This window comes from Lacerta agilis, chromosome 11, assembly GCF_009819535.1.
Source record: "Lacerta agilis isolate rLacAgi1 chromosome 11, rLacAgi1.pri, whole genome shotgun sequence".
NCBI lineage: Eukaryota > Metazoa > Chordata > Lepidosauria > Squamata > Lacertidae > Lacerta > Lacerta agilis.
This window is the reverse complement of record NC_046322.1, coordinates 26,363,636-26,382,912: the sequence shown is the minus strand read 5'-3', so window position 1 is coordinate 26,382,912 and position 19,277 is coordinate 26,363,636. Positions and strand designations below refer to the sequence as shown.

The window sequence follows — 19,277 nt, the reverse complement described above, 5'->3', positions numbered from 1 at the left end:
GGCCCTGTGGTTTAACCCAGTGCCATCCACATCCTGGTTACATTGTAGCTATTAACATTTATGTAACTTCCTCCAAGGAACTCAAAACAAAATAAAATAAAAAATTCCTTCCAGTAGCACAGAAGGGTAGTGGGAATGGGTGATCAGCTGATAGGTGTGGAAAACCTTGACAACTGTTAACAACTGCCACTGGCTGAACTGCAACTAATCACCAAACTTAAAACCATGGAGAAACCTGGTCTGAACAAAGACATTGGATTCTTATCTCATTATACATGACAAAGCTATCTTTAGCCATCTCACCCCTTGCCTTTCCCTGTAAGGCCCTGTAATAATTGCAGTTGTTAACAGTCGTCAAGGTTTTCCACACCTATCAGCTGATCACCCAGTCCCACCACCCTTCTGAGTAATACCCCTCCCCACTCCCTCACTATATTTAAGGGTCTGCTGACTTCTGTTTCAGTGTATCTGAAGAAGTGTGCATGCACACGAAAGCTCATACCAAGAACAAACTTAGTTGGTCTCTAAGGTGCTACTGGAAGGAATTTTTTATTTTATTTTGTTTTGACTATGGCAGACCAACACGGCTACCTACCTGTCCAAGGAACTCAAGTCAGCATGTCATAGCCACTGAGCATGCTCAGTCCCTGTCCCATTTTAGGGTCCCCCCCCTACCAATTTTTAAAAATTGTTACTGCCTTCATGGTCAGAGGCAGTAATGCTTCTGGATACTAACTGGTGGAAACCACAGGAGGGGAGAGTACTCTTGTGTGCTGGTGATGGAAAATGAAAGCAAGCAGGAAATGTTATTTCCTGTTAACTGCTGAATACTTGGGGGTTTCAAAACCACAACTTGATTTATCTGTCTCTAGAAGGGAATCAAATATATACTAAAGGAGGAAAACTGCAGAGAAATCTTTGCATCTCTCTTCAACAGAATCCTTATGCCTGAACTAACTCAAGGAGGAACTGAGGCAAATAGTGATGACAAGAGATGAAGTCCTAGGCATTATGTATTTATTTTTATATCAGAACCTTCCTCCAAAGGAAGCCCAGGGTTATTGAATTAAAACAAAACAAATATATATTACCAGGTCCAAATAGTATCCATCCAAGAGTTGCTGAATAACTCAAATGTGAAATTGCTGATTTTCTAACAAAAATATGTAACTTGTCCCTAAGATCAGCCTCCATACCAGAGAACGATTTAAAAGAGAGGTAGATCTGGGTTATCACCCAATATGTCTTAATGACCCCAAATATTTTGTCTGCAGGAGGAATTATCTTGGAGAAGTTCTTTTCACTTACAAATCCTACATATTATGTCTTGAGGGCCTATTTTGTATATGAATAGGGTATGCCTGGGACCTGGATCCAAAAACTAAAGCATCTCTAGGTAGGACAATTTCAAAAGTCTTTAAAGGGGCTTACAGACTTTGGACCTCACCTCCTTGCAAGGAAACCCCTGTTGCAACAGAAAATAAAGGGTTTCCTTGCTTTCACTGGATCCTACCTCTCTGACTGATAATGGTTTTAGGGAACACTGAATCCCTGTAAAAGCCAACCCCATTTTTTCTGTAACTGTCAGTAATAATTAACGAACAGGAGTAGAGAGTAGGAATAAATTGACAGTTCTTACACTGCTGCGATATGAGAAGCGTGGTCTACCAATGGTTGGTATTGGGACATGTGCTTTTTAAATTGCTATGCCAGAGATTGTGATTTGTTACTCCTGCTGGCTAGAGGAGACACAAAGCAGGAACAATCTCCATGTTTACAATAAATCATTAACTACAGACTAGACCAGTTAAGAAGAAACTCATAGCAGTGTAGTACAGAACTAAATTGTCCAATCACTGGGACATCTTTCTATCCTATAAGTCAAGTTTTAAGGTGTAATCAATAATATGTCACTAGAAATATATAAAAATTATAAAATGTTTATTTTACATAGTGGTTCAAATTTCCAATTAGTTATTCAACTTTCCCACTGAACAGAAACATAGGCGTGCAAGAACAAAGAATGTATTTTTTACTCCTGACTAATTGTTAAAATAACTTTTCTTCTTTAAAAAATTAGCTCAGCTCAGTGACATTTTTAAATTGGTAGAATCTATTCTTCCTTATTTAACAAAGCTATGCTTAGAAAATAGGATTATATACAGAACTGGAATATAAAATTGTACATATTCATTTGTATCTAATGAACTTTGAAAAACTCATTTAAAAAATGTGTAGATACACATACAGCAGCAAAATAACTCTGAAGATGCCATTTTTTTGGAGTCTGGCTATTTCTGTTGCTACCTTAAATTATTTTCTTTAGGCTTGAGATGGTAGAGAAATGCTTGATATTCCTTTTGGTGGGAAATGTGCAATATAGTTGTGCTCATCCACACTCACATAGCAAAATTTCTTTAATAGACACCAAATAACAGTATTTTTACATTGCCAGTATTTCCACATATACAGCATATGTTCTACTTATCCCACCTCTTCTTAAATCTCTTGATCTTATTTTTAAAGGTATGTAACATTTTCTAAAAATCCAAATATATACGGCATTTGTTTCTATACATTTATGTGCAAATTCACCTGATGAAATACAGTGAACCCTACAGATTCAGCATCCGGTTACATGATGTAAGTGCCATCTCTGTAGTATTTCATGGATTCCATTTGTTTTGTCATTGCAAGGACATCTTGAAATCCTGTACTGAGGCCAGACATATGCTGAAAATAGGCTTCTTTTTCCACTTGGACAGTTAAATTATTAACTCCAGCATCCTTAAGAATTGCTGAAACCTGAACAGAATAAAAATACAAGCATTACATCTTTAGCAAATGTTTCTTTGGAGCTCTAAGCAAGACAATCTTGCTGCACAAAGTAGAAGTGGTATCACTTTTGAGATTTACACCATAATCTTATCCTCTGCAAAGAGTTGCATGAACCAATAAGATTCCACAAGAGCAGTGTTTTTCAACCTTTTTTGGGCAAAGGCACACTTGTTTCATGAAAAAAATCACGAGGCACACCACCATTAGAAAATGTTAAAAAAATTTAACTCTGTGCCTATATTGACTATATATAAAGTAATTTTTCAATTTTTCCCACGGCACACCAGGCAACATCTCGCGGCACACTAGTGTGCCGCGGAACAGTGGTTGAAAAACACTGCACAAGAGTCCTATTGAGCTCAAATGACTACCTTCTTTCCAAACACAGCAAAAGAGAAAAAATGGGTAGCGGAGAGTGTATGGTGTGGGACCAGGTCTACAAACTGTGATGGAAAGTATCTTTTGCAGTTATTGAATGATAAGCATAGAAGACGCAGGGATGAGGACTAGAACACACTATTACATCCCAGACACAGGTCTATTTATAGTTTGTCTGTCTTGGAGGCTCAATGTGCTCTTACTGCAACTTCTTCTGAAGAATACAGAACAAAAACTGAAGTTTCTTTTAAATTCCCCCACAATTTCTTGAAATCCCAGGCCATTAAAAATATACATGTGCTGCGATGCTTCTAAAAAGGTGTCCGCCCCAGAGACTAATACAGTCTGGTAAAGACAAGGATGCAGTAAGTTGTTTCCACCAAGAGTTAGCTGCAGCATTTTGCACTAGCTGGCGCTTCCAGACCAAGGTTAGCCTCACACAGTGCACATTGCGCTATGTCTTGGAGTCATGAATGCAAGAATCTCCATGGCCAAGCAAGCCCTGTCCAAAAATGGCTGTAGTTGGCACACCAGCCCAATCACTGAGGTCCTCAGGGAAGTCATTGTTAATGGTCCCCCATTGCTTAGACACATGGTATGCATCCACCAGGAGCCATGCATTCAGTATTGTGCAGAACTCCCAGCTGAGGTCAGAGAGCACCCTGCCTCCACCCCGTTGGATGTTCAGGCACTTGGTGAATATGCTCTTTTTAAAAAAAAATCAGCAGGCATATTAAGGAAGCTTTTCTGATTTTATGGTAAATTTTAACTGATTTTTATCTCTTTAACCTTACTGCAAACAATGTAAAAACTAGTGTTAAGGGGTATATAAACTGTTTAAATTAATGAACAACCAGGAGCGGGTGGAAAAGCACCACTTCACACTTTTGCTGCTGGAATATGCTGCAGAGATGGTGAAGAAATGAAGCCCCCGTTTGCCAAAACACCTGCCCAGCTGAAGTAATATGGGATCTCACAGAAAGTGTAAGAGCAGAAAGCTCTACAGAGCTCTACATGAGCAGTATTCAGCAGTATTCAGCCGTCACTATTACAGAGGTGGCTGTCAGCTCATAATATACCATCTAGTTTACGCTGCCGGGTGCCCACATACACATCTGTGTGGAGAAATTTGGTAGCATGAACTAGTCCTGTAGGCCTTGGTGGGCGAAGCGCAAACACACAAAGTTACCTGTTGTATAATTCTCTGCTCCATCACTTCTGACATTACTTGCACATGTATAGTGCCTGCCACAACATTAGCAGAATGACACCAAAAATGCGGATCCCTATAGGATATGACACCATCAATTTTCTGGATCTGTAAAAATAAATACATTTCTATATGTATGCAGAACTTGTAACAGTATTTTTTTGACTGTTCAGTGTTACCACTCTCTCAGTACCTGGTTTTCTCTAAATCACAGAGTTATATAATAAAGAATCATTGTATTAATGTATCAGCACATATTTGTGAATGCAAGCTTTATTTCAAAAATAGTGTAATGCTTTAAATTCTATACTCTTTAAATTGCACACTATTCTCCTCAGTGCATCTGAACGCCCTAGAAGATTCTTAGCCTGCAAGTTACTACATTAGCAAGATTTTAAAAAAAACAACACTTGTAATGTTATATACAATGCGTAAACTTGGAGGTAGTTAGAGATAAAGATTTTATAGACATGCATAAATGAAAATAATACAAAGGAACCAGGGGAGGGAGTGGAGGGAAGTCGGGGGATTCAAGTAATCCCAGAATGTGGATTTAAAATTGATTTGTTTATATAGATGTTTTAAATGTTTTTGCTTTGCTTTGTTTTTTCCTTTAATGCAATGATTTTGTATTTGTGAAAATTAATTTAAAAAAATTATATAGAGAGAAGATTCTTAGTCTGAGTAGCAACTTCTGACATAAATGGTAGAATAAACTGTACTGCTGGGGGGGGGGGGAGGATGTTATGTGGTTGACAATGAGGAGTACTTAAAACATCCTGCAGATGTTCTAAATTTCATGACACATGAGCAAATGTGAAGGAAAAAACCCCAAGAGGCAGTAAATTCTAACCTTTTCCAAAGCCATGTGCAGATCTTTCTCATGCTCTATTGGCAGCCTCAACAAGAGTACCTGACAGGCATCTTTTATCAGTGGGATCACACTGAGAAAAATCAACGTAGCAATAAAGAGGGAGCAAAGGGGATCGGCTATCAACCAGCCAAACTGCTGAATGAGTATTGTTGATATGATCACGCCAACGCTGCCAAGGGTGTCTGCCAAGATATGCAGAAATACCCCTGAAACAAACAGACAAAATTTTCCCAGATCATTAATACATAATTCAGCAGTTAAACAGACATTAACAGTGAGCATGCACTGGAAAAGCACAACATGGCTTGATATGCCAAAGTACTCCTATCATCGTACTGGATCCTTTAAATCGAGCATTCTGTTATGAAATCTTTAAAAACCAAACAACCTTATTGCAACTTTCCTTTTAGTACTGTCCCCCTCCCCCAATAAATTTGCCAAAAACAAACAAACAACCCCGACCACTTTACTGCCCCCCGCTTACCTCTCATGTTGGCATTCATGCCACCTCCCAGTGCCCCATGCGAGTGTCCGTGATTATGATTGTGCCCATGGTCACTATGGGAATGGCTGTGGCTATGGCCGTGTCCATGGTGAGAATGGCTGTGGTCGTGTGCATGGCATCCTCCCCGAGAAGGCCCATGGGAGTGGGCGTGGCTAAAGGCACAGATACCAACAAGGTTTACTATCAATCCTCCAACAGAGACAGGCTGCATGAGGGAGAGACAGAGAATCTTTAAACTGGTTACTCCTTTTAACTGTGTCGGGGGGGGGGGAACACACATACAGTATAAAGCAGGGGTGGCCTTCCAGATGCTGGATTCAAATTCCCATCAGCTCCAGCCAGCATTGCCAATGGTCACAGATGATGGGAGTTACAATACAACAACATCTGGAGGACCACAGGTTCTCTACCCTGGCTTAGGGGAAGAGATGGGATATGGGGGGGGGAGAGAGGGGAGAGATAAATAGGAGTAAGAGGGTGGAATTATGTGGCCCTGTTCAGAAGCATTACATCTGTGCTCGCTCCATGTAACTGAACAGTTGCAAGCATGTACAATATTAAGACTTTTTTCAGAAAACAAGGATGTAATTAATCTATTTGTACTTTAGGAGGAGAAGTGAAGATGAGAGCATCCTCCTCCTAAACAGTGGCTATAGCCTTTGCCCTGGAGGAAAAGAGTTATGATTATTAAGGATAAGCTGCACCAGGGCAATGTTTGAGGGATTAAAACTTTTTTGTTTCTACCATACAGATTAGAATGTTTAAGAGCAATAAATCAAGTATTAACAGAAAATAAGGTTATAAACTCACAGTCAGCATATTGGTATCAATGTCTGGAGGATCAACCAGCCTGGCCACAGACTCGATGAAAACAAAGAAAGCTATTACCATGAGAAAAAGGCCATTAATAAACCCAGAGAGAATTTCTACACGGCCAAACCTGGAAATAAGAAAGTGAGGAATAAAAAATCATTTGGAATGGAAAAAAAGAATAAAAGACATATAAAAACAATTCCACAGTAGTCTAGTAATTGTGGTGTTCTGAATTATGCAAAACCCTGAACTATTTTGCCAGAAAACCCGTGATTATTCAACCAATGAAGTCAATTAGCCTGATGTATATGACTTTGCTTGACTTCCAGGCTTACTCTATTACACAAACTGCTAATGAGTAACATTTTTTGTTTTTCAGAAAGATATGTATGAGAAATAGAGACAAGAATCTTCAGGAAGTAATACTAAGCAGCTCTGATTTTCTGGGATAAATGGGATCATTAAATGGGAAGTTTTTATGTTTTTCCATTTGACATTTCCCCCTCAAAACTTTGGAATGAAAAATAAATAAATACAAAGGTATATAAAATCAATTCCACAGTAGCCAAATAACTGCCTTGTTCTTGAGAAGTGTTTGATTATACTCTAATATTTGGCTGGGGTAGATTAACATGCAAAGCTCATTTTCCCAACATAATCCCCCACAAACCTTCATTAATATTGGAAGTTGCCTTATACCAAGCCAGTCCATTGAGCCACCTAGCTCAGAATTGTCTACACTGACCTGCAACATTTTTCTAGGGTTTCAAGACAACCACCTTTCCAGACCCTACCTGGGCAAGTCACTGACTGAACCTGGGACCTTTTACATAAAAAATCACTTGCTTTGTCACTGAGCTACAGTCCTCCTCCATCTCGAGCTATTTCTGCTAGTATTAACAGTTCTTTATAATTAGTTCAACATACATACCCATATGAGAATATGCGAGTTGCTTTCCATCTAGTCATCAGTGCTGCAAACAGACCCATAACTAATGCTGAACAGTCAAAAAGCATGTGAAATCCATCTGAGATTAAACCTAGGCTGTTGGTCCACACACCATAAAATAATTCCACAAAAGTAAAAGCCTAGAACAAAAGTGAATAACAGGTTTCATTGTGAAAATGAAACATAAAATTACTCACTGAAGAAGCATGTGACTGGCATATTTTGAAACTCCCCTTTTTGCAACTGCACTCTTGAGGAGAGGGGGCTCACATATAATGAGGAAATCAAAACTTCCACACACTACTCAGCGTAACAATATGAGGTAGAAAACTGCAGTCTTAAAATGTCTGCTTCTGTTAAAATGAGGACATGGGAAAATGCTTTATTTTCTTTTACCTTTTCTTAAAGAATGTTATCAACTTTTTGGAATAACTTAGAAATGAACTTTGAAAATAGTAGAATCGTAGAACTGTAGTGCTGGAAGAGACCCTGAGAATCATCTAGTTCTAGTCCAGCCCCCTGCAATGCAGGAATATGCAGTTGTCCCACCCTGGGTGTGTGTGTGTCAAACCTACGACCTTGGTGTTATCAGCATGATGGTCTAACCAACTGAGCTATTGTTCCAGTTAATGATCTACTGAAGTTTCTTTTGTTACTGAAAGTAATAGTGTATGCAACAAATTAAAAGTTTAGGAAGGGAACAAAGATGCCTTAATAGGGCTAGTGACAAAGCAATGGCTTGGAGAACAGCCAGGGCAGGGTCAAGATGCCAGCAGAAGGAAGCATGCAGAAATCAGGCACTCCCCCACTCCCCCTTGAAATTAAGGAATATCAACTAAAAGTATCTATGCCAGTTGGCCACACAATCTCTGCTTAAAAACCTCCAATGAAGGAGAGTCCATCACCTTCCATTTCATTCTATATTAGACATTGCATATCTGATCTTAAAACCTAAGTTTACCCCCACCTCACCAAAACCAGAAATAATTTTCTCAAAGGGATTTTAAAAAATACTTACCAGATTTAGGCACAGAAAATAGAAAATCTGCCTTGAGTCAGACTCCTCAAGAATTTGTTTCAGTGATTCTTTAATAAATCGAGGTAAGGACTGAGAGCTGTGTTGCAAAGCATCCCCCATAAAATTGTACAATGGTATTCCCTCAGGAGAATAACCTATAAGAGTGCCTTTCTGTCCTTTTCGTGTTGGGGAGGAGAGAATATTGGCAGCTGAAGAGAAAGCATATGTTGTTTACGTTTTGTAACAGTCCTGTAACACAGGGTTGTACCCAATGTTAGTCCAACTCAAGGAAGACCTATTGGAATGAATATGGCTATCTTCGGTTCATTGATTTCAATAGGACTTACCCCTGAGTATAACTTCATTGTATACAACCCATAAGCATTTTAGCTACAAACAACAACTGGAACATTTTATGCACCTGCTAATAACTCAGAATGTGGCAAGAGAATTCAAGGTCCATGGATACTTTGCGTGTTTAATGCAAAGATTTTTGCAAAACTATTGCTCATTCACCCTGTTTGTGGGAGGAGAAAAGTCCCAGGTGTGAAGGCCAAATGAACTGACCCCTAACCTGGGTTTGATGCAGCCTCAGTCCTGTGGTCATATTCACCAAAGCTGCAATTTCCAAAGGGGGTGGGCTCAGGGAATGCAGAGAAAAAGCTAACTCTAGAAGTAAAGCCAGAGATTAGTAAGCTTTCATGGAAAGGCTAGAAGCTGGTCAATGTTTCCACAAGCAGTTAAGTAAGAGAGAAGTGACAACCCATAAACCTAGTCCAATTTTAAAACACTTGTACAAGTGCAAAAACCAATGATCAATTTAGAACTGTCTACATACAAACTATATAGAAGAAACAGATGAACAATTTCCCAATGTATCACTAAAATTGTGAGGGATCAAATAAGTTGTCCCCTAAGATGATAATGCAAATGACAGCTAAGACCACACATTCTGTGATAACAAGGCATGCTGAATTTCTTTCTATTCTTCCATTCTTCTGAAGTTACTAATACGTACACAAAATGAAGAAAATGGTACTGACTACCACTCCTCCAGAAATAACATGCTCTGTGGTTTCCTGATGTGTTGGTCTGTTGATAGCTCGAAGCTGGTCCGTTATTGGATGTGTCCAAAAGTTGCCAAGAAGTAGAGCACTAATGAAAATGAGAAAGGATCCATAACGAGCACACTTTGAGACTTCTATCTTGATGGAACACACAGATTCTACGTAGAAATCCAAAACCACAACAAAAAAGATAATTGTGATGAAGGGCATGATGAGAGAAGACCAGGATTCTACTTTACTCTGCAATAAAAAGATGCAAACATTCAATACCAGCGGCAAAAACAAGTTTGCATTCACAGTAGTTGTGGTTATAAATTTAGTTTCCAGAAAGCCATTTGTTAGCGGTTATGCTACTTACCTCTGTTGTCAGAGATAAAACAATCACCCAGGGACTCAAAAGGAGGACAGAAACAAGATGAGACAGTGCTTGAAGACGTTTAGCTCCACCAATATCTACTGAGAGCTTTCGGGAAGCTGTGTGAAAACCAACTTTACAGCATAATGCTAACACTAGCAAAATTACTCCACCCTGCAAAGGAAGCGAGAGTATTATCAGTATACTTAAGAATCAAATATTGTAAATCTATCTTAAATATTATTTGTGAAAGGCCCAGAAAACACTACTTTTCCCCCCTGCCACCTTATTTGGTTCACAGAAATTCTATGCATGGGGGATTCTTAGTCTCTCAACAGGCACATACATTACTTGCAGCTTCCAATATTGGAACATAATTGATAAAATTAATGTTTATACTGTTTATACTGTTGCAATGGCAGCCATGCTTATATTTCCTAAATAAAAATTCTAGTCTATTATGATAAACACACATAGTTAATTACTGCAAACTGGAGACAGCTAAAGTAAAAATGTGTGTCAATAACAGGACCTATTTCTTAAATGTGTTTCCTTTTCTCTACGTTAGTAAGATTTTTCTGCAAAAGTTTAAAAGTAACAAAATTCAGCAACTCGTTCCTATTTATTTTTTTGTCTCTAGGGCACCAATTTTAATTTGCAAGATGGACTCCATTGTTAGATCCCAATAAGTATTTTAATAGTGGAATGGAATTTACAAAATGTCTTTATATCTGCATGCTAAGGTTCTAGGAACTCCAAAACCTTTAATCAATGGACAGAATTTTGACTGAAATAAACTGCGCAAGGAAAAAGATTGAGGATGAAGAACAGACAGCTTATGAAGTGCTGAGCATTAGCAGCTGCTAAAATCACACCAGTATGTTATGTTATCGTACTGCAAATTTGATGGTGTATTTTAATCGTTACTTATTTTTAAATGGTTATTGTTCTCAAGTAAGATTACAATGCCATTACTGAAATGACCTTTTAAGGGACAAATAAAATATGCACACCTGTTGCACATATCTGAAAACTGCTGCTGAAACGAATCAACAAAGCAATGCAACAGAACCGGAAGACATTTAAGAACTGCACTATTGCCATGAGCAACCCTTTCATGTTTCTAACATTATGTACTTTGTGCACTTTTCCAATAGTCCATCATATGAGCAGCATTTACCTTATGATCGGCAACTCCTAAGAAAGCGATGATTGTATAAAGTAAGTGTGTCAGAGCACTGTCATGGTGTCCTTCAGCTAAAGCAAGTAAAGATCAGGAAAATTCTGCAATGGAGTCCTACCCCTACCTTTCAGTCATAATCAAATATGAGCAGACAAGTATAAAAAGCACTCCCATCTTTGTGAATAAATCATTGAATAAATTAAACAAAGCTTAATAATTATAGGAAGGGAGGCATAGGAGGTTAAAAATTCATGTGACGTTAAGAGGCTAAATTGAATGGTACACTTTTCACAAAAGACACTTCTCTTGAAAATACTCCCTTAAGAATTAGAAACAATACACAGGAATTTAAACTACACAAAAGAGAAAACTGTTATTTTGCAGTACAGTCACTAAATTATGCCAGAAAATATTTTTTCACTAGCAGTAATCAGTATCTAAATTAAATCGGGCAGTTGGAACATAATTTTATCCCTTACACACAGTCAGAAAGGATACGATGTTCTGCAATTTTAGCCATGAGGTCATCATTATCAAAAAGCAAAAGACAGATCACAGCAATAATGAAAAAGGCCACACCTCTTGTCTAAAAAACAAAAAAATAACAATAGAAAAGCTGATCAGAAAAGCAGGAAAACAGAGATATGCCAAGAACTTCCAATAAAATTTAATTCTATATACCTCTGGATTTGGGGGGGGGGGCAGGCAGGGAACAGGGGAATTAAATCTGCCTTGATGTAGGTTATCTATACAATATACTGTGCTTTGAATTCCTTTGACCTTCATTAGAATAATTCCTGGTATAATAAATCTTAATTATAGTCTTAAAATGTTTTTCCACCAAGACTGTATACACTCCATGAAGGAGTATTTTAAAATTACAAAATTACAATTAGGACACAGGTGGTGCTGTGGCTTAAACCACTGAGCCTAGGGCTTGCTGATCAGAAGGTCGGCGGTTCGAATCCCCGTGACAGGGTGAGCTCCCGTTGCTTGGTCCCAGCTCCTGCCCATCTAGCAGTTCGAAAGCATGTCAAAGTGCAAGTAGATAAATAGATACCGCTCCAGTGGGAAGGCGTTTCCATGCACTGCTCTGGTTCACCAGAAGCGGCTTAGTCATGCTGGCACATGAATCCAGAAGCTGTACGCCAGCTCCCTTGGCCAGTAATGCAAGATGAGTGCCGCAACCCCAGAGTTGGACACGACTGGACCTAATGGTCAGGGGTCCCTTTACCTTTACCTTTTAGATATTCTTATGAATTTTAGACAAATGTTATGGTCACTTCTTTTATATTCCAAAACATGTGGGATATTTTCACAAAATAAATGGCTAACCTTTGCTGGTCCTCCTCCTGAACTTGTGAACAGTACGCTGAGCAGTGAAATGACAACAATATCACTGTGCTCAAAAAGCAGCAGAGTTCTGCAAAACAAGAGATACAAATCTCATTTATGACAAACAGTAAATAGAAATAATTTTAACATGCATGAATTGGATTAAAACTTAGTCTGAACAAGCAATTAAATAGATGCTTTAGCTACAATTCAAATTTTCAGTGCAGACCTAGAGATAATATTTTTATTTTTATTTTAATTCTGCTGTACTTCTGAGTATCAAGAAATCGTTACCACCAGTATTTCAGTAATGCTACACACCTATCTACTGTGATGATTAAGTGTCATCACAAAAAAGAGGAAGAGTCACTGTGAAGCTATGTGAGCTTTGTGTGGTTTCTTATTGCTAAAATCATCTGAATGACTTCTTGGATTCCTACTAACCAAACAGTTACAACAATATCTGAATATAGGCTTTCCAAACATCATACAAACCACCATCATACAAGGCCAGTCTCAAGAACATCATTGTGGTCTCCATGAAAACCTAATTATTCTGAAATTTCTATTATTTCTACATTTGGGAAGAGGTGCTTTGAAGCTAGGACAGTCAGCTGACTGTTGGGGCCCAATTGTCAGGGCTTGTGCCCGCAGAACTTAATTTCAATCCATAGAGGTGAAAATGGGATACCTGATGTCAGAATGTCAAGTGACAGGTGGGGTGATCTGCAGGGGGTGGAAAAGTAAGGATCTGGGCTGCTAGCCTGATCCAGTTCTGTACCCCTTTTTATGTGAATAAACAAGTTGTCATTTTAGATATCTACAGTAAGTACCATGACAACAACATATTTACCTTAAAGGTCCACATAGGGTGAGGCCAAAAAACCACAAGAGGGAAATTACACAGCCAACGATGGCATGTTTAATTATTTTGATCCACTGTAAGAGAAAACATAATCTCAATCATTAAAAATAACCATTACCAGTTAACATTTCAACTGCTGATTTTGGGATATACAATTCAAATGAAGTTGAATTAACAACCTAAGCATCATTACCATAACTCTATTCTGCAGGCTAGAAATGACTACTTCTCACCTGATCTGCCAACCCACTTGATTTTTTTGCTGGGTGCACAAGAAACGGCTTCATCCCATGAATGTCCAGCACAGAAACTCAGTGGACTGGTGGCTCTTTCCCTCAGCCATCACCACACCGTATTTCTATGCTGGGTGAGCTTATTCACCTGCTGCATGCCTAGCAAAGAAAGAAAGCAGGCTGTCCATTCAGTTGCCAATCTCCTCGATGGTGGGCATGTGAGAGGAAACTCATCTCCTGTGCAATTAGCAGAAATGGACTGTGGTATGTCAGAGGAGCAGCTGAATGCTTCATTCCTTCCCAAGCAGGCTGCTTAGCTTCTATGCAGGTGGTGAAGGAGGAGGTAAAGTGCTGCTCTTCAGATCCAGCATAGCAATGCAGTGAGCTGGCAGGGGAAGAATCAAGCACTGTCTTCCTTCTAGTTCATTCAGAAATTCCTAGTCAATCCATGACAACCAGTTCAGTGGGAAGCTTTCAACACAGAGTAGAGCAGATCCATAGTTTTTTTTTTAGCAGCTTCAACTAAGGTTTCCATGGGGAAATCCTCACATTGTCTAACCTAAACATGTATGTCAATTTGTCCTAAAAGCCACTTGTTTGGAGAGCTATTATTTGGAGTCTTTAACGGAACAGAGAAGTAGGGCTTTATGCAACCCAGCACTCATGAAGACAATATCAACTTCAGCCTCTAACATGGTAGATAGGGTACCATTAGCTACTGAAATAAGATTTGACAAATTGATTCCCTTTCTTCTATGGTATCTAGATCTTCAAATTTCCACATATAACCTAATGTCCATATAATTATTCAAACCACAGGCACTTTAAGTATTCCAAATGCAGGGAACTAGTCTCCAAATTCACTTTAAACTGACAATCTTCGTAATTCTTTAATTTTAAAATACTGTTCAGATACACACACACACACACACACCCCAGATACTATATTTTCTTAGCTTCCCAAGAGCATTGTCCAGATAAAAACCGTAATGACAAATCTCTTGAAGAGTTTGATTGATTTAATACAGCCACAGGGAAGCAGCAGTTTTTTGACATAGCACAAGTATTTCCATTCCCCACAAAATAAAGTAACAAATAATTCAATTCCGTGTACTGTATCAAGGGTAGGGAACCTTTTTTGCTCTGTGGGCTACATTTTATTAGGATAGTCACAGGCCAAATTTGACAGATGGGCAGACAGCCTGAGAGCCTTTTAAATCTGATACAGTTGAACTTCGGTTGTTGAAAGCTTCAGAAGCCGAACAATTCAGAACCTGAACACTAACAAATCGGAAGTGAATGTTTCCGTTTTTGAACGCGCCTCAGAGTCTAATGCCTTCCGAGGTGTGTTTCTCCTTTTTTAAAAATGAATTTGCTGACCGGCAACTGAACCTCGGTTGTTGAACGTTTCGGAAGTCGAATGGTCTTCCGGAACGGAATACAACTGAGGTTCCACTGTAGTGACAAAGGACACGAGTCCACTGCAGAACTGCTGAAATTTATTCAAATTGGCAAAATGTACCTTAATAAGCAGAACTACTCCACCATACCAAGAAATGATAATGGCCAATACGATTGAACCTAAGCTGATAAAAGTACAAAGTTTACCCATAGGTTGCAACTTTCAAAAGGGAACAAATCCACTGAGGAACTACTATGCAAACCCCACTGAAATAAACACTCATGCTCTTGTACAACTTTAATTCATTTCTATGTGGCAGTGGCCCCAAGGCAACAAGAGGTTTCCCATGAGGAGAAAAGTAGTTTTAGTTCTTAAAGTTTACATTTTAAAAGAACAAGCTACACATATACCGGTAAACCACATCTGTTATACTCACCTGATGTCTGGTGACAGGTTTTCCAGATGAAAATGGTTTTTGAAATAAAATCATAAAAAATGCCGACCTATGAAAAATTGGGATTTCCATTAGATCAAGTAAAATTACAGTTTATAAAAGGCAAGTGTTCAAACCAACACTGGCTATGTGTTTTAAAATACTTATTTAAGTATCAGTACATTTGGAATCTTAATCCTACAAAACAGAAGATGAACTCTTAGCCACTAGTTGGTCTAAACCAGCTTGCAAACATGCTTCTGACCATGGTTCTAAACAGTGGTTTGGTACCAATTATGTTTAGTGAAAACATTGGTGCAGAGTAACACCAACTATTTAGCTGTGAAAATAAATGAGGACAAGACGGATTTGCTTTGGTGACGACGAGGCATCACATTTGAACCTACATACCTCCAGGTATAGGGTGGTATATAAATTGAATAAATATGGTATATAAATTGAATTAATAATAATAATAATAATAATACATTCTCAACAGTAAATCTATGATTAGTAAAAAAAACAAGTTATAAAATTAATAAAGATATAAAATTAATCTCAATAGAAGTTGCTGTAATCAAAAGTCAACTTACCCAAGCTTCACTATGAAGATAAACTGTACAAGGTGAACTACTTTCAGGAGGTCATAAGATTCAAACAATCCTAAAGCCTTCAAAAACTTAGTTAAGCACAGTAACACAATATATTTAGTCAGGCTGGGGAGAAAAAAGGGGGGGGTTCTATGAGATATTGGCAGGCATTCATATATGAAAATTTAAATATATTCAATTTATATTATTCTAAATAGCAAAAATTTAGAGTACCATGTCAGTAAACTAAACACAACTTATTCTTGATCATAATGTTTACCTGCCCCTGGCAGATAACCATCTAATTGTGCCTAAACAAAAGGTTGAACAAAAACAAAACACTATGGGGCCTGTATTTTGTCTGTTTACTCTTCAAAGCATCCTTATATTGGAATACTTTGAAATAAATAGATTATGTTCACCTGGGGCAAATTTCAGCTCAACATGTTTATCAAATGCTGTAGTGTTGATGTGTCAAAATGTATGCAGTGATATGCCTGGAGTACAAAATGCAGTATTGCTATGGATTTCTGTGCTTCAACGTTTAAAAGAACAAGATGACTTCTGGGATAGGAGGCATTGCAACCAGCCCGCCAGCCATTGCATGTGCCATAGAACTTGAACTCTGGGTCTGGGAATGTGTGAATGGAACAAGAGGAGGCATACTTCTATGCAACTCAAAATACTGCTTACTTAACATGGTTGGTCTACTAAAAGATAACCTTTGCAAACAAGTGAGCCTAGCTATTCAACAGCCACCTGTGCAACTGAATTAAACAGATGAAACCTATATATGGAAGCTAGATCCAGAGTTTCTAAACCTTTCATGCTGCTTCACAAGCTACCAAACTCCTACACAATCCCCACTTGCAACATCACACATGACTATCCTACCTACATGCAATTAATTGTGAACATACTGCTGTGTGCCATATGCACACCAGCAGGAAATTTATATATTGCAATCTACCTGCAGAAATCATGTTACTTCTGTGCAGGAGTTTGACAATGTGTTAAATGGCTCCTGGGAGTTGCACAGAATGGAGAACTAGCTACGCAGAATGGAAAACTACACAAAATCTCAGAAGCTGTCCAATGTGGGATTTTCCCTATTAAACACAAGGCTTAAATATAGGATCACATTCTGGGTTTGGAGCTGTCACTAGGCCAGCCAGATGCAAAGAAGAGACATGTGTGTGGCTCCTATATCTTTATCATAGAGGCAATCTGGGAGATGCAGCTTGACATGTCAAAATATTGGACACAGGAGCGAAAATCTAACCAAATCTCCAGAGTTTCCCCAATTCCATATAACTATCTAAGTTTTAAACCCCAAAGAAGGGCAGCTTTGTTCATTTCTTTCAGCAAGAACACCAAGTCTCGTGACACAACAGGTTTCTTTGGGCAGAAACCTCCAGGACTCAATTTACCATTAGGCACTACATCGGATGGCATGGACTCCAACCCACCAAAGCCTGTGCCCTAAGAAGCTGGCAAGTCTTCCAAGAGAGCACAAGATCCTTCATTGTTTAAGCGGGTCAAAGTGACTGTTCTCTTTCTGATTACAATAGGAGCCCTTGAGCACTTATTCAACAGTACAGGAAGTCCTGTGCTCCTTCAACCTGGCATCCCTAAACTTAGCCTGGATGGCCGGGCGTAGCTCAAGACAATGCCCGCCTCCTTCTGAGCCCACGCCAGCCTTCCCTGCAGAGCAGGCCGAGCTGCCTTATACCGAGAGCCAGACCATCGGCCCATCTCAGCTCAGTATGGTCCGCGCTGACTGGCAGCGGCTGCCCAGGATGTCAAGCAGGAGGCTCCTCTCGACCTGGAGGCGCCCCCTTGGCCGTCTCCCTCCGCGTCCCCTAACCCGCCTGTCGGGGTGTGTTTTGGGGCGCCGGGGGGGGGGGAGGAGGCAAATCTGCAGCAAGAAGCCCCACACGCCCCGCCCGGCCCACAGGCCCTGCCTCAGGCGGGAGCCCCTCTTCCCGCTCCATCCCCGGCGCAGGCCGTTACCGGGCGCTGGGAACGTCCACGGGCCCCAGCCGCCCGCCTCCGGGCAGGACCTCGCCGCCGCCGCATTTCTCCTCCATCGCCGGCTCTCGGGCCGGGCCTCCTCAGCCGCCGCCGCCTTCGCTCCCCGCGCGGGGCTGCCTCATCCTCCGCGGGCTGAGGGCCGGCTCCGCCAACAGGCAAGGCCCGCGGGCAGGCCTGGGCCCGCAGCGGAACAGGAAGAGGCTGGGAAATGGCAGAGCCACGTCCTCACTTGACGCCGGAACTGCTGATCCGGGAGATTGGGAGAGCGCAGGACGGGGGGGGGGGTGGAGGAGGAAACGGGCGATGCCTTTAACAATTACGCTCCTCTTCCCCTCCCGCTGGCTAAATGGATTCGCCTAGCTAAAGAGTGCGGTGCAGCGCCGCCTATCGGCCGAAAGTCGGCAGTGTTTCTCCAAGCGGCCTGGTTTTCTAGCACAGGTATGTCGAAGCTTTGGCCGCCGGATATAGTTGCTGAACTACAATTCCCATCAGCCCCAGCAAGCACGGCCAGGCATGATGGGATTGGTAGTTCCCCCATACCTGTACTCGGAAGTAAGCGCGCCACTTGCACCGAGTTTTACAGAAGTCCGCGTTATGCTGGCCAGGCTCTTTGTCGGTCTAGCCCAGTATTTTATCTTCTCTGGCTGGCAGATGTAGCTTTCTAGAATCTGCGGCCTTTCCCTTTGCAGCAGGGGTACCAGATCCACCTGCTGGGATCTTCTTCATGCAAAGCCTGTCCATGAGCTGTTGCCCTTCTCCATGTTCAGTCGGGCTTCATTCTCAAACAAATGTTCGCACGGGACACAACTGCCCCCTGGGGCTTCTCCAGATTGCATTTATTGAGCATTCATCCTGATTTATTGAGCACCCAGATTCGCTTGCACAAAGCAAGCTTAGGTGATTCCCAGGATATACTGAGCATTCATTCTGACTTGTCGGTGGAGAGGTGATGTGACAACAGACATTTATCCCGATTTCATCCTGGTTTGCCTTGTGCGGTGGTTACACACCTTCCTATTAACCCATTATCCCCCCCCACACACACTTTTTGGTGCATTTCCCCATCACTTTTGGCGCCTCCAGACTGTCACTGTTTTCTGTGAGCGTTTAAAGCATACGCTGTAACTTTAGGTTTGTATCTTTGAAGTGAACTAAATAGCTTTGCCCCCTTTGTGCAGGGATTGGAGAGGGTTGG

At 40.4% G+C, this 19,277-nt stretch overlaps 1 protein-coding gene across 1 annotated transcript; it reads right to left on the bottom strand.

The window, feature by feature from the left end:
• Positions 1-1,922: 1,922 nt before the first annotated feature.
• Positions 1,923-18,326, bottom strand: SLC30A5 (solute carrier family 30 member 5). Its single transcript, XM_033163669.1, has 16 exons — positions 18,062-18,326; positions 16,052-16,174; positions 15,462-15,528; positions 13,379-13,464; positions 12,526-12,613; positions 11,689-11,776; positions 11,188-11,264; positions 10,011-10,181; positions 9,604-9,892; positions 8,586-8,794; positions 7,550-7,707; positions 6,616-6,745; positions 5,785-6,010; positions 5,280-5,506; positions 4,406-4,534; positions 1,923-2,805 (listed from the first exon to the last, which is right to left on the bottom strand). Exons 1-16 carry the CDS (start codon positions 18,136-18,138, stop codon positions 2,635-2,637), a joined length of 2,316 nt encoding a protein of 771 aa, XP_033019560.1. The 5' UTR covers positions 18,139-18,326; the 3' UTR covers positions 1,923-2,634.
• Between the last annotated feature and the right edge of the window lie 951 nt (positions 18,327-19,277).